Source organism: Lycorma delicatula, chromosome 3 (genome assembly GCF_047948215.1).
Source record: "Lycorma delicatula isolate Av1 chromosome 3, ASM4794821v1, whole genome shotgun sequence".
In the NCBI taxonomy this organism is placed as follows: domain Eukaryota; kingdom Metazoa; phylum Arthropoda; class Insecta; order Hemiptera; family Fulgoridae; genus Lycorma; species Lycorma delicatula.
Genome location: NC_134457.1, coordinates 14,323,164 through 14,339,087, shown reverse-complemented (window position 1 = coordinate 14,339,087; position 15,924 = coordinate 14,323,164). Strand labels below are relative to the sequence as shown.

Sequence of the window (15,924 nt, the reverse complement as noted above, 5' to 3'; positions counted from 1 at the left end):
GATCTACATCCGTCGATCGCTTATAACTTTTACACTCCTAAACGTCGTAATTGATGAAAATAACCGACAAAAAAAATATATAAATGACATTGCATTCGATATCAAATTTTCACGTGCAGAATTTACTTTTAAGTAGATCAGTTTACACGTGTTATATTTTGTTTTGGCGATTACTTAAAAAAATAAAATTACTGTGCTTAGCCGAGTTTGTACTTGTATGCTGCCGCATTGCTCAACAACTGTCATAACGGCTGATTGACGTCGATTTACTTACCGTTCATTGACACGGTTCAACAGTACGATGAATGTAAGCTTCGGTTGATTTTTGCACTCCTCATGCTCGGAGATCGGCTATGAATATCATTGAAATGAGATATATATTGTGGTCACAATTAAGGGAGATTGTTTTTATTTTTTGACTGGCAGGGGTTGTACTTGTACTGCTAGTACCACCACCATTACTATTATTAGCTGTTTGTTAAAAACTGTCAAGGGTGTTTTCCGTGTTTTGCCAGGAACTTAGGAGGGTCTTATCACCCCTACGTTGTCTAAATTTTACCTGGAAGCAACAACATAATAGTGCAAGCGGTAGATGCAAAATCAATAGTTTATGCCTGTGCCATTGTGATTTCGAGACCCACTAGTATTATTGTTATTATTACTACTACTAGACTAGTAGTGCTATTACCTTGCTTTTCTTGTAATATACTTGCTATAACCGGTTTGAAATGTATGCGAACACTTCCATCGGAAAGAATTACCGTGAGTATTGTTCGTCCCAGTACGTAGTGTGTTGTATCTTGTAGGAAGCCATTGCTCAACAACAGGTTTTTTTTTTAATTTGGGCGACTAAAACGTTTTTGTTGAGAAATAGAAATGTCACCGACTCTGTTACGTCGCTTTACTGAAATGAATCTGTCCTTTTTTCTACTTTTTTCATTCTTAATAAAAAAATGCGTGTCGAGAAATCCTTTCGATTCCGCTGGAATTCCGTTTTCAGATTTCAATAGATTTTACTTTTCTGTTGGATTTAAAAAAAAAATGTTTGTCGGTCCGTGTGTCTCGGTCGCACTCGTATTTTTTCTGTTCGTACAGCATGACCTGGTCGCAGTAATTTATAAATCGCTCGAGAAAAATTAAGCTTTAAGCTGGTTTTAAAAGTTGTCCTTTTCATCGTTAACGTTAAATTTAGATTTATATACGGAAAACCTATCTGAATCACTCAAAATTCCTTTGGTTTACGTGTGTCCTTCTTGTAGTGCAATTTTTATTACGCATTTGTTAGGTGAAATGAAAAATTAGTGTTCAAGTAATTGAACACGGTTGATCACGAATGACGGCGAATTTTAAATGCGCCACCACGGGCTTAAGTTAAACCTAACCAAGTAGTGTTGTAACTTTACTCTTTTGTTGTTGTTTAATAGGAGTTGTATTTTCGTAATATTTCATTATTTTGCTTTAATTTAAAAAAAAGTGTACTCTTTATGATCTCTAACACTTTAAATCAGCGGCTCGAATTCTGAAATATTCTCATTATTCTAGTATGTCAAAATAGTTATGTTTTATTTCATCAATAGCTGTGCGACAAATACAAACTGCTATATGCTGTACGTGCTCTAAAGATCGGTCAAAAATCCCCCTCCCCCCCGTACAAATGTTGAAAGTATAGTTTCTTTTTGTAAGTCATACTTTCAGAGGAATTTTAATGGCACGGAGGAAAGTATATTTAATCTCGGTTGTTAATAAAAATTATTAAACGTCATTCTAGTTTATATCGGTACAATCATATTGTAAAATTACGGGTTTGTGTCGGTTTAAGGTGATGTTTAAATAAAAGAGGTTGATATGAGAATTTTTTATTTTGAAAATTATTCGTTTTCAGACCTACGAAAATTTATTCCGCTCTGACATACTTAATCCTTCGCTTTTGAAGATTTCTCTTTTACATAAACGCGGAAAATATTTCGGATCTTTCGCATTTTATCCCCGTATATGTCGTTTTGAACCGCGATTTTCAATGTAGAATTTTAAATTATAAAACGTGTAGTGTTTTGACTGCAATCGTTCTAGCCGTTGTGGTAGACAGGTAGACAGAATACAACAATATCGTTGAATATTTGCTGCAACTGCTTCCCGATACCTATGCCGTACATGAACTCGTATAAATACGAATCCAGACGCGGTGGTATACACTGATGGGTCGAAGCATGACAGTAACGTTGGTTGTGCTTTTGTTTTCGATGAACAGACTTATATGTTTGGCCTACCCGGTGTTATGAGTGTGTTCACCGCGGAACTACTCGCTGTGGATAGGACTCTTAAGTATCGTTGGCCCTAAGTTTAGGAACATTCTTATTTGCAGTGCCTCGTACAGTGCTCTCCAGGCGTTAGAAAACCTTTATTCTAGACATCTTGTCGTCGTTGGCATTTATGGTAAAATCGCTGAGTTAGAAAAACGAAACAAGGGGGTATGTTTTTGCTGGATCCCTAGCCATGTTGGGATTCTTGGTAATGAGAGGGCGGATTCTACTGCGAAAAATGCGTGTATTCAGCCTCCTTTCACCACCCGAGTTACTGCCTTTGATTTTGTTATTCATATAAAACAATCACTGCGAGCAAGGTGGCAAAGTGGCTGGACGGCTGTCGTCGATAGTAAACTTCGACGGATTAAAGACTCAGTGTTGCCGTGGGGCTCCTCTTGTAGGAACTCTCGTCGTGAGGAAGTGGTCCTCTGTCGGTTACGGTTGGGGCATACGAGGATCACACACGAATATCTAATGTCAGGAGGAGACCCACCCCTGTGCACACGATGCAACTGCCGCATGACTGTGCACCACATTCGCGTGGACAGTGTATGTTATGCGGCATTGCATCGTCAGTTTAATATATCCAGCAGCATTCGTGATGTCTTAGGCAATGATGGCAGGGTTTTGGAGCGAATGTTTCTCTTTTTGCATAGTACTGGGTTACTGCAAAGGATTTAATATACTTATATATGTTTTAAGAAGAGTTTTTTAATAATTTTAACCTTTATTTTCGATTTGATTTTTTAGTTTAATTTTACTATCCAGGGTGGGGAGTTTTGCACAACCCATCAGAGTTAGGTAAGTTTTTATACTTTCTTTATTCTATTATTTTATCTTTAATGTTTTATCGACTTTGTCTGTGATATTAGTTTTGGGTTTTCTTTTGCCTTCTTGGCTTGTTTTAGTAAATTTTTATTATATGATTAATATTACATTTACACCTTGTATAACTTCTTATTTCGGAGTTATATTGCACTTTTAATAATAACTACCGGGCAATGATAACGCCCAAGCGTTTTTCGCCCACAATCAACCAAAAAAAAAAAAAAAAAAATGCGAATCAAAAAGATCTCGTACTCTTTCCACTTTCGGTTTTATCGTGTCTTTTTGCACCGGTCAATATACAACTTATCGTTCGGATATAAGCGCCAGCGGCTGGATGTAAGAAATGTTTACTTCGTTCGACATTGAGGTGAACATTTTGCATATCCTAATCGCTATCTGCGCCGCTCTACCTTTTTCACAAGTCAGAAATTACGTTATCGGTAAAGTTGTGTCATTGATACGTGCTTTAAGGTTTTCGCGCTGTGATGGGTTTTAGCGTGTAAGAACTTTGGTTTCGCGGCATACGCTTCTGAAAATCCATTGTTGCGGGAACGATTTGTCTACTTTGTATTTCCTATGCGTTAAATACGATTCGTCTATTTCAATAGTGTAACGTTCCCTGCCTATTTTAGTAAGGTTTTGCGATGAACGATTAGCGCATGTATTTTTCAGATCGTTTTTCCGATCTGGATTTTTTTACCGTCTCTAATTTCTTTTCACTAAAACTCACCGTCGTTTAATTATTAATCCGCGAATGACTAAATTTTATTATTTTATTGAAAGCCGACAGACTATTTAATCTTTTTTATTCCCCTTTTTTTATTTTATTTTGTATTTATTGCACCGCCAACGCTTAGCTTTTTGAGTAATAAACGGTCCCGTCAGGATGACTTTACGTAAAATCTATTTCTATGTGACAGTTTCGCGGTTTTCTAAAACTTAAACGGCTCTGTTGTACTCTGGTCGTGGTGTAACTGGAAATTTTTAACATTGTAATATGCAGTAACCATACGGCCGATACGAAAAAGAGATCGGTTGGCGCAGAACGTGTTCTGTTTCATACCACACGATAAGTAAATTTACGAAGGCAGGAGAGAGGTACCCGACACTTATTTAAACTTAATTATTTCAGAAGGACTAATAATGAATGTTATAAAACAATATCTTTCTTATGTTACTTCTAATTGTGCATCGCAAAGGTATACGATTACATAAGAATACCGTAATAAAATATAAGTGTATTTTAATGTGGTATTAATTACAGCAGTTTTAACATAAGCGGGAATATAATGCGAAAGGTTGAATATTTTTTCTATAATTATCTGCAAGTGAAATGTCATTCTTAAATATGACATTGTCTCTGAACGGAAAAGTTTACTCAAATATGTACGACTTCTAACCCTTTATTGTTTTTCAGCGTAATCTCGCCTTATTTATGTTATGTACTTTCTATCGGCCGTTGTACCTTTCTTTAATTACTTACGTAATTTCTTTTATACTTATTCGATATTGTTTAAAACGCTTCACAAGTCGATTTAATAACTTGCGATAACGTTCCGACGTGAAAATTTGGAACTTACTTCCAAATGAAACGATTCTTCCAGAAAAATCAAAATTTTTACGACCGAGCTTGTTTGCAGAAACGGTCATCTGATGATCTCGTATATCACTACAGCGTTGTGTAAAAAACTTATAAAATGTCGGTCGAAAATCGGAATTAATGTCATCAATAGGTTGTGGGGTTTCCGAATACCGTACCTCGCATATTATACGAGTGGGTACATAAATTCTTGCTTATAAATGCGATTCGGATGTTAATTCCATATTTTTGTACGTACTGTTACGAATTGGAATAATTACTTACGAGAAATGTGTTTAAGACATTGCTAACGGTTTTAGAAATAAAGTCGGGAAGCAGAACTGTAGAGATGGACGGGCTTCGTTCGTAAAACGAGGAACCAAGTAGGTAGAGTTCATATCCTACTATTAGCGATTGGATGTATCGATTGTGAATTTTGTTATTTTTACAACCGTTTTGTTGGAAGAAATAAATTTAAAAAATGCGGCAGAAGGTTGGTGAAACGCAGTTTTTTGATTCGCGGCCGGGATCTCCAGACGATTAAAGTAGTCGTGGAAGATTTAACCTATTTGTTGGAAATACAGAACCGTTTAGCGACTTCTTAGCCGATATCCCAAGATGTTGATATACTAATTTAACCGTTGTTTTTAACGGTATATCCGAATTTACTCGCAGTGTTTTCAATAGAAAAGAAGTTACGAGTGGCGATCTTATTTTACTGATTTCCCGATCTTTCACACGATGACTCATTTCGGGTGTAGAAAAATCTGTTCTTTATTCATCCTACACTATTCCCATTTTCCAATAAGATATGAGTAACTTATTTTTATTATAATTATTGCGCGTGTAAAATTGTTTATCGATAAGGTATTTAATCTCGATTTTGTTCGTAAAGAAAATTAATTTTATTTTTGTAAAAATGCACCGCCTAAAATAGCTTTTTATTCGCTTTTGTTAAGCAGTATTTTCTGCCCTGACCGCATCGATAAGCCTTAGGCCCGCCAGTCGTGGCTATGAGGTCGGATGGCGGCTGCTTCATGTGTCATACTGTTGAGAAATTATTCATCTGTATTTATATTTTAATGTAAGGGTTGTATCCTTTTAAAAAAGTACGAGACGCATTTAAGCGGTTGTCCTTGATTAAATTTAAATATAATCGTACCGAGCGATCAAACCAGAAAAATAACTTTCATTTCCTCTATTATGTTTTATTTTTCTTTTAATGCTGTCGGATAAACATAGTAATAACCCGACTCCTTTTTAATTTTAATAATTCTTAAATTACCTTGTCCTTAACGTAAAAAAGGAATATTATGTTTTAAATGTTCTTCTTCTGAGTGTGGGTATAACCTGTTTTCGGTTAAAAATTATTTTATTTGATCGTATTGCCTGTACTGTAAGACAGAAGATAAGTTCTTACCGTCATCAAAATCGATCCGAATGAAATTTGTCTGTTAAGTTGTAATCGTATGAAGTAAAATATACATTTTTAATTTGAAATAAAATACAGCAGCTTGGAAATAAAAAATGTTTTCAGAAAATTTTGAATGCGTTTTAAAATTAAAGAGGCTGTTCCGATCGTTACATAAAATAATTTTCTTTTGTTAACTGTGTTTGTGCTTATTTGTTTCTTTTTAAAACTCCTTACCTTCTAATTATAAATTTTTTTTTTCTAAATGTGAATATTGACTTTTAGGATATTAAATTGAAGCAGCTGGTCGAGGAATACCAAGAAAGATGGGATATAATATCCGGTCACTTCCCGGACAGGTCGGACGTGCAATGTCAGCAGAGGTGGCACAAAGTGGTCAATCCGGATCTTGTAAAAGGACCTTGGACAAAAGAGGTAACTGCATATAATCGCTTAATTTTTTATTTTTTAGACGATTGTAAATATCTGCGGTTAAGTAATGTTTTTTGTTATTATGATTTTAATGATAATTAATTTTTAACAAATAAGAGGCACCTCGTTTGCATCTTGAATATTTTTAACTTTGTAAGTGTTGTATTATTTTTATTTTCCTGGCTTTAGCTATATCCCTGCTGTTGTAGGATAGCTATAACGGGACTGTAGAACAGATCTGTCAAAATGTTCCATCTAATTTTTGCTTTACAAATTTCCCTTTGTCAAAAAATGAATGAAAAAAAAAATTATAATACTATAAATGTTCTATAATACAAATTATAAAAAAAATTCCGAAGATGTATGTTCGTACGCACGTACGTGTTTGCTTATACGGATGGCTCTCCTTTTTTTCTGTTTAGCCTCCGGAATCACCGTAAGGTATTGCTTCAGAGGATGAATAAGGATGATATGTATGAATGTTAATGAAATCTAGTCTTTGTATAGTCTCAGGTCGACCGCTCCTGAGAAGTGTGGCTAATTGAAACCCGACCACCAAAGAACACCGGTATCCACGATCTAGTATTCAAATCCGTATAAAAGTACTTTACTAGGATTTGAACCTTAGAACTCTCGACTTGGAAATCAGCTGATTTACGACGACGAGTTAACCGGTAGACTAGCCCGGTGGGTATACGGATGACTCTAAAATCGTTAATCTGTTAATTATACTTTTGCGGTTGACAGCAGGCAATGCGTGTTTGGCCTTTCCAGCATTACCAGTATTTTCGTTGCGGAGCTGTTTGTTATTAATAACAAGTTAAGTATAATTAGCCCAACATTTCGACACGTACGTGTTTGCTCAGATTCCATGAGTGCCTTATAGGCGATTAGTGACATGGACTCCAGACACCCTGTTGTCTATAAGATTAACTGTGTTACGTCGCAAATGACTAGAGTAATACAACTGTGAGTTTTTGCTGGATCCCAAGCCATATTGCAATTTCAGCCAATGACCGCGCATAGTGCGGCAAAAGAGGCTTTTATCAGCCTACTTTTACCGATCGCGTTGCTCCTAACGATCTTGTCTGTTTCCTGAAGAGGGTAGTTTATGTTGAGTGGCAGAGTGAGTGGGATGCTAATATTAACAATAAACTTCACCCGGTTAAGCACACTGTCACCGTGGTGCAGAAATGATTGTGGAGAGGAGTTTATTATTTGCCGTTTGTCAGTAGGGTACACTAGGCTCGCTCATGGATATCCGATAACGCAAAAAAGATGCACCCCTTTGTGTTAGCTAACAGTGCATCCTTGTGGATTGTATCTGTTATACGGCATTGCGTCGCAAGTTTAAACTAGGGGCATGCGAAATATGTTGGGGAACAATGCAATGATGTTATCTACTGTTTTGCGATTTGTAAAAGCCGTGCATCTTGATTCAAGAATTTAATTACTTATACGGTCCTTGACAATTGTGCAGTTTGGCATATGCCGGATGGTAATTTTTATTCTTTTAAGTTACTTTCCTAATGTTGTATCCACTGTGGTTTTTATTTGTGTTTTTATTTCAGCATACGTTACAGGTTTTTTCGTTTTAAGATGTATTTTTACGTCGCTAGGTTTTAGTTTTTTAATTAACTTTTAATTGTCAACTATTAACATCTATTTATCTACAACCAGCTGCGGCTCGTATATAAAAGTAGTGGAGGTGCTGCTCCGGAAAATTGTTTTCTGGACCTTTTCAAGGCCACGGTTAAAGTTTTCTTTAAAATAAAAGAACCGAAAAAATGAATCAAATAGAATAGCTGGAAGCAGGATAATAGTCTAATTCCTCATTTATCACATTCAAGAATGCGGTACACCGTTTAACTGAATAAATAATAAAATGTTAGTACAGATATTTTTTAGTATTATTAGATAATGATAAAATCTCCGCTTAAAAACACTGTAAACCAACGACGCTTAATTAAAATTTTTATGTACACAGAACCGACTATATTCCTTCCACCGACTAAACTAGAAAACGGAACGAACAAGGAACTTTCCATACACACTAGGAGTAAAAAAAAAACTTCCTTCTACCAGCACGCCAGGGTCGGCACTGCGGGAGCTACAGTGCTCTCTCTTCCTCGCAGCGTTGCGTGCAGTTTCCTATGTGCGCATGCGCATAACAGCCAAACACTACGCTGCTGGAACTGTGAAGCGGCGCATAGTTCCATACAAAGTGTTTTGCACCTTTTTCATAAACCGGGGGCTGGCGGCTACTGACATTAATCTTAATGATTATATATTGTACAAGTATAAAGAAAGAATTAAAGAAAACAGGACTTACTATATTAAATGTTATCGTTAATAACAAGTGGAATTAGGGGGTGCTGCAGTTCCATAGTGCCTCTACGCGAGTCGCCACTGTCTAATACATTGTGTATTACACAACAAATACATTGTGTCAGGGCGATGATAACTCAAAAGCGTTTTTCGTTCCCCCCCAAAAAAAAATCGTACGTGAGTCGGGGTATATTTTGACTAATATCTCCAGATAGTTTCTTCTAAAATGGCTTAAAAAATGTCTTTTTTTTTAAGTGTTCTTGAATAACATCACCAAATCGGACTGACTTATGGAGGTAAATAATTACTTTTAAATCCTCAAATCAAGGGGCTGAAAATAACGTTAATAACGGGACTCGTACTTAAAATATCTTTTTTTTTTCAATTAATTTTCAAAATTGAAAATCCAACTGTATACAGATAGTATTACTGAAGACGATACGGGAACTTAAAAAAAAATGAGGTAACATGGGGCCCCGACTTAAAAATTTTAATTCTTTTAAAAGTGTTTTTTATATTTGCGATAATTTATTTATTTTTCAGCTTGTGTCTCTTATTAAAAATGTTATTTGTGATAGCTGTCGAGGAGGGAAGTCAAATAAATGCGACTAAAATTTCTTTAATAAATTTTTTTACACTCTATTACAGGTATTATTTTAACGATAAAAACGTCATTTAGCGAAGGGATAAACTTAAACCCATTTTTTTTACTAAGAATTTCAATTTTTTTTTTTTTTTCAGTAATACTTTTAATACCGCATAATTTTTTAGGTAATAATATTACAAAAATATTTAAAAACTTGCTTTATTCATACTTTAATCAAATTATTATCATACATTGCATAAATTTAATTAGTAGGCTAATTGGCATTTCAAAAGATAACATCATATATTAAAATTTTTAATATATTTACAAAATACCAAAAAGATTTTCAATCAAACATTTACTCAACAAAGTAACAAAGTAAATAGTTAAATTTTTGCATAGTGAAGTTTTTATTTCATTTATTAATTAACTCACAATTTTTGACTAAGGTTTTTATGAGTTTTTATAAAAGATATCGCATTCGATTCATCTCTGATAATACATCATTATTGATCCATAATTAATTGCATTATTAAATGATAAATTTCCACCCTTAATTTACTCCTGTACAGAGGGATGTTTGCATAAATAATGGTTGAATATTGTATTGTCACCCGATCTTAGTAACTTTGCAGAATTTCATCAATGGGCAATGTCAGGAAGTACGTTAAATTATTACACCCGCACCCTTAATTTACCTCTGTACTGGGAGGGGGGATGTTTGCAAAAGTAATGGTGGAATATTGTATGTTCACCCGGCGTTAGTAACTGTGCAAAATTTCAACAATCGGGAATGTCAGGAGTTTGTTAATTAAGGATGCAAAATTTGAGGACAGACATGAAAAAAAAACATTGTTAAATAAAAAAAAACGTCATTTGATTGAGGGCTCAAAATTGGACCGCGTTGCAACGCAACCTAAAGTTAGTAACTTCTGATATTTTTTCTTCTTATATATATATATTTTTTTTTTATTGAATTATTATTTATTGCAAAAGTTTTTTTTATAATCAGAGGTTAATAATTATTAATAAATCAAAATATTTAAATTAAAATTAAAAAAAAAATAAAAAGATGAAGTCGAATTTGAACTGATGTGCCTTCCCCTTGTAAGATCTAAATATTTCATAATTAAAATTTTATTTGGCTATAGCTCTGGAACCAGTGAAAATAAATACGACTTATGATATGTTGTAGAAAAGTTGTCTATGAAGGCTTATTATTGCAGTTAAGAAAATGTCCAAAATCCAAATGTTTTGGATTTTTGGGCTTTTGTTTGGACACTTTTGATCCAGTCCATTGCAATCAAAAGGAGAGGTGTACATTATGCAAGATAAATACGTACGTACAGAAGTCACGCCGAAAGTACCAAATGGATTGAAGTAGTCCAAAATGCATATTTCCGTTGAAATCTGAAAACCAAAATTTTTCGCGATTACAATACTTCCTTTACTTAGTGGAAGGAAGTAGAAAATAATTAATATTAATACCTTGCCCATTATTATTTAGAAAAATAAATAGAAATGAAAGAAATAAGTAACTACCAACTTATGCGTAAGTTGACCTTAATAGCTCTCCATTTTGAAAATATTCACTGGATTCTCAGTTATTGCTATATCTTTGAAAGACAGCTCTGATTAACGGTGCTCAGATTAACAGCTCTGACCATTTTAGGTGTAGTTTTTATTTATAATTAATAAACTGAAATATTTAATTTCCACTATATTTACGTGTAATTCTTAGTAATAAAATTTTAAATTCCACTCGTAATATTTAAATTTAAATCTAAATCTTCACGGTTATTTCATAGCATCTGTTAATTTTTATATTGTGCTAATAGAAGTCGATTTTTTTCATTTTTCACTAGAATGGATGAATTGATTTTTAAGCATTTATTCAAATAACGACTGTGGTTTTACAAAAAATAAGAGCATGACATTATCTATGTACAATGACCAGTAATTTTTTGTCATTTATCCACTAAGGAAGAGTTTTATCAAAATTTTAACTGCATAGAAATTAAAGCAGTTATCGATAAACGTGAATAAAAGTTGAAAGTACTTTTATGTTTTTAACTTTCATTAATTCTGCGGTAACGGAAAAGAGTTCACCGAAAAAATTCAGCCATTTAATCGATTTCATTACTATTAATTAAAACTTAATAGTAGTAAATAACCGAAATTTATATTATCAACGTTATAATTTTTTTTAAATTTCGTTTAAAAATGTCTCGCATGTTTTATTTCGTGCTTCCTAATATTTTTAATGCAGGCCTATACATTTATGACTTTTATTGGAAAAAAAATATAATAAACATATTTAAAATAAAATCGCTTTTAAAAAACACTAAAAAACCCTAAATTATAGTTCATCAATTCGTTATAATCTGAATTTTACTTTCCCGTCTAGATAACGCTATAGTTCTAGAAGGGAAAGTATTGTAATCGGTTCAGTTCGGGTATATGCGGATCTTGACCCTTTCCATACCAGAAGAACCCCCCAAAAAACTGATAGAAATTTTCCAGGTGTTCGGTATCGCATTCTAAATGTACTTACATCTCCAGAACTACTGGATCGATTTTGACCGTACTGGGTCAGATTACTTCTATATACGGGGCGTTGATGCCATTACATTTTCAACTTAAAAGGTCAAGAGGGTAAGGCTGTAGAGCAAGGTCACCCTCACTATATCGAGATTTCGCGTAATTGAGGGGTCTATTTTTTTGTTAGGCACATTTGTTAATTAAAAAATAATGGAAACAAAAAATTTTTTTTACAAAATCGCACCCCCATCCTAAAGAATGCTCTAAACTAGTGTCTAAGGGGGTGTACGCGTCAATAATTTTTGTTTCGTTAATATTAGAATGAGTTGTAGTCCTAAAGTTTATCCTCGGATTCCGGTCTGTTAAGTAGGTAACAAATATTCATAACTGATTAGAAGAAAATGATTAAAAAACAGTCAAAAGAAAATACAAAATAAATTTTTTTATAATATTACAATGCAACTAGATCATCTTCATTTTTCATTCGTAGACCGATCGGTTAGCTTCACTTTTTTTAACTAATTTTGATCGATACGGACCCGTTGCATCTGTGATTCCTTCCCCTTAGTCAATTTTTCAAATCTTTTGAGTAAAGCCAAAACGGATGGTACTAAATACCGATTAGTTAGCATTGTCTTCACTTCAGGTGACATTTACACGCGGATTTAGTCTGCAATTTTAAAAATTGTCAGCCTAATTTTATTACGTTGCTTTCGTAGGAATTTTAACAACTCTGGGTTCTGGGTCGTCTTTATCACTAGAAGGTATCTGTGAGTTATTTTAAAATACTTATTTTAAGTAATCGAGGTTAGAACTGTATTTCCTTATTTTTATTCTTCTACCAAACCAAATTTGAAACCCAGCCACCAAAAGAACACCGGCATCCACGATCTAGTATTCAAATCCGTATAAAAGCAACTGCCTTTACCAGGATTTGAACCTTAGAACTCTCGACTTCGGAATCAGTTGATTTGCCGTGACGAATTCACCAGTAGACCAGCCCGATTTTTCTGTTTAGATAACTTCCGTAGATATTTTAATCGTTTTTCGAGAATTTTTTTCCAGTCAAAAGTTTTCGATTTTTGTCATTTTTCTCCGTGATATCTTAATTTTCTTCTTGCTGTCACAAAGCACATTTTCTGCCAGTTAAAATAAATTTTGTAAACTGTGTAAGTTTATTGATTATTTTGAAGTTAGTTTACGGTTCGCTTAATAAAGCGTTTTGCGTCAGTCGTCTTCTTTCACGTCCGTTTTTTGTGCGGTGTAGATAATTCATTTTTAAGATTCTTCCTTCACTTCGGATTCTTTAATAATCTGCCGAACAATAATGTGGAAGATTCCTGTTGCTTCAGGAATTTTGTGAACTGAAAAAAAAAATGAAATAGGGACTTTTGTGTTTTGTTTTTGGAAAAATGTATAAACATTATAAATAATTTTCACACGCTTGACAACGTAATTCTTTACTACCTCCAATTTTTGTCTTAATTTTCATAGCAGAAATAATAGGAACAAATAACCGTGCTGATAAAACCCCAAAAGAATTAATTCACTGTTATACATAATGCAAAAGGTCAGTGTAATAACCGACCTGGGTATTGGATTCCTTTGGATTAAGAAGAAAGTATGAGGTAATAATAATGAAATGAAACCAGAAAAGAACAAAAAGGGATCCTTTCTCAGGCCGACAGGTCCGTTTAACAACTTGTTTCTGACAATAGGCACACCTTCAACAGCTGTTTTTCGACGAGAAGGGTTACTTGGCCGGAATATATATCTGTCGCATACATACACAAAACTATTACAACAATTAAATATAAATGAAAATACATTAACAAAAATGTTTTAACCGGTTAATGAAAAGACACAGGTCATTTGTTATTTAATTTCTTCGGGTTGTTAATCCATTCCTTGGGAGTACATCATAAGAAGGACAGATAAAAGTAATTCTATATGAAAAATAAACTGTAACTGCAAGATGGAATGTTTTATCTTTACACCGATACAGTACAACCTCATTTAACCGAACTAGATGGGACTGGAAGTTTTCCGGATGAAAAAAGTCCGGATAATCCGGAAATGTATAATATACGTACCGTACAGTACGAAATCACTACAGTATTATTCTTTTCTCTTCAGGTACAAAGAATGAAGAAAACCGTTCTTTAAATATTTCGCAAAACATTCATGCCGATTTTTGTGACCTGTGTACGCATGGAAGTGCATTCAAATTACTAATATTCTTCGGTGCTCGAGGTTTAGCCGATTTTGTTGTCACAGGAAGCGGCAGATTCAACTTGCCTGACGCATTACTTCTTCTTTTTCCTGTTTAGCCTCCGGTAACTACCGTTTAGATAATTCTTCAGAGGATGAATGAGGATGATATGTATGAGTGTAAATGTATTGTAGTCTTGTACGTTCTCAGTTCGACCATTCCTGAGACGTGTGGTTAATTGAAACCCAACCACCAAAGAACACCGGTATCTACGATCTAGTATTCAAGTCCGTGTAAAAATAACTGGCTTTACTAGGACTTGAACGCTGGAACTCTCGGCTTCCAAAACAGCTGATTTGGGAGGACGCGTTCACCACTAGACCAACCCGGTGGTGCCCGACGCATTACTGCATAAAACAATTGTCACCCTTAGCTTACAAACTTTATGCCCCTTTAGCAGCAGAGTCCAATTTCGAGGAAAGAATCATTTTAAAAAAACATACATAGTCCCGTCTCATCAGCGTTGAAAATCTGAGATGGTGATAACTTCTTTTCTTTTATAAATTTCATTTTATAATTTTCGCCAGCAGCATGATCCCTCGATAAACTCTCCCTTGATACACACAGCTGTCGTATTCCGTGGTGAGCCTTCCGCATATCTAATTAACCTAAACTTGCTGTGAATGACGGATCACCACTTAATTTATCATTTAAAATTAAAGCCTTAGATTGTAAAATGGCACCTTTTATAGGAACACCGTGCTCCCTCTCTTGATGTTGCTTAAATTATCTTTAGCCTCCATTTTTGAATAGAAATTTTCAATCTCTTTTCTGTATTTTTTCCAGTCCGAAAGAGTTTGCTTTCCTACATCAAATTCATCACAATTTTTTTATTTTATAGATTCCTCCTTACCTAGACGAAATAGCGCATTATGTTTTCTTCCTTAGAAATGATTACGTTCTTTGTTTTAGTTTCCATTCCACTAAATTACACCACGCAGAACACAAAATTTCAATCACGATCACTACTGTAGCAAATTATACGTTACGATTACAACGTTCAACGAATACTAGTACTGTACTGCTTTTCTGAATAAAAGTTTACTAAAATGGAGCACGATTGAGTGTAGGCCTATTATAGGTCATTAACATTGCTTCACCCTATTCTTAGAATGAGCTATAAAGCGACGGCAGGGTGTTTGTAAACAAACATTTTCGGCGCAAGTCATTACAATTCTCCTTTTTCCTGTTTAGCCTCGGGGAATTACTGTTCAGTTATTACTTCAGAAGATGAATGAGGATGATATGTGTGAGTGTAAATGAAGTGTAGTCTTGTACAGTCTCAGTTCGATCATTCCTGAGATGTGTGGTTAATTTAAACCCAACCGCCAAAGAACACCGGTATCCTTGATCTAGTATTCAAATCCGTATAAAAGTAATTGCCTTTCCTAGGACTTGAACGCTGGAACTCTCCACTCTACAAATCAGCTGATTTCGGAAGACGCGTTCACCATTAGACCAACCCGGTCTAGTCATAACTACTGCAAAAAAATGCACAACTCTGTTCTCAGAAAAAGTAAATGTTTACCGTAAGCAGTGGATGAGTTATCTAAATCAGAATACGCACGTACTTTTAATAAGTACTACAGTATGTAAAAACTGTTATAGATACTGACTGCCAATAAAGTGGATACATTATACAGT

The 15,924-nt window shown here is 34.4% G+C and overlaps 1 protein-coding gene across 4 annotated transcripts in view; it reads left to right on the top strand.

Moving 5' to 3' along the window:
- The window catches only part of Myb (proto-oncogene like protein Myb), a 176,870-nt gene that overhangs the window by 60,352 nt on the left and 100,594 nt on the right, over positions 1-15,924 (top strand). For all 4 annotated transcript variants that reach the window (XM_075359436.1, XM_075359437.1, XM_075359435.1 and 1 more), the window contains exon 3: positions 6,407-6,556. In XM_075359436.1, the coding sequence (XP_075215551.1) occupies positions 6,407-6,556 (150 nt within the window). The remainder of the gene's footprint in view (positions 1-6,406; positions 6,557-15,924) is intronic.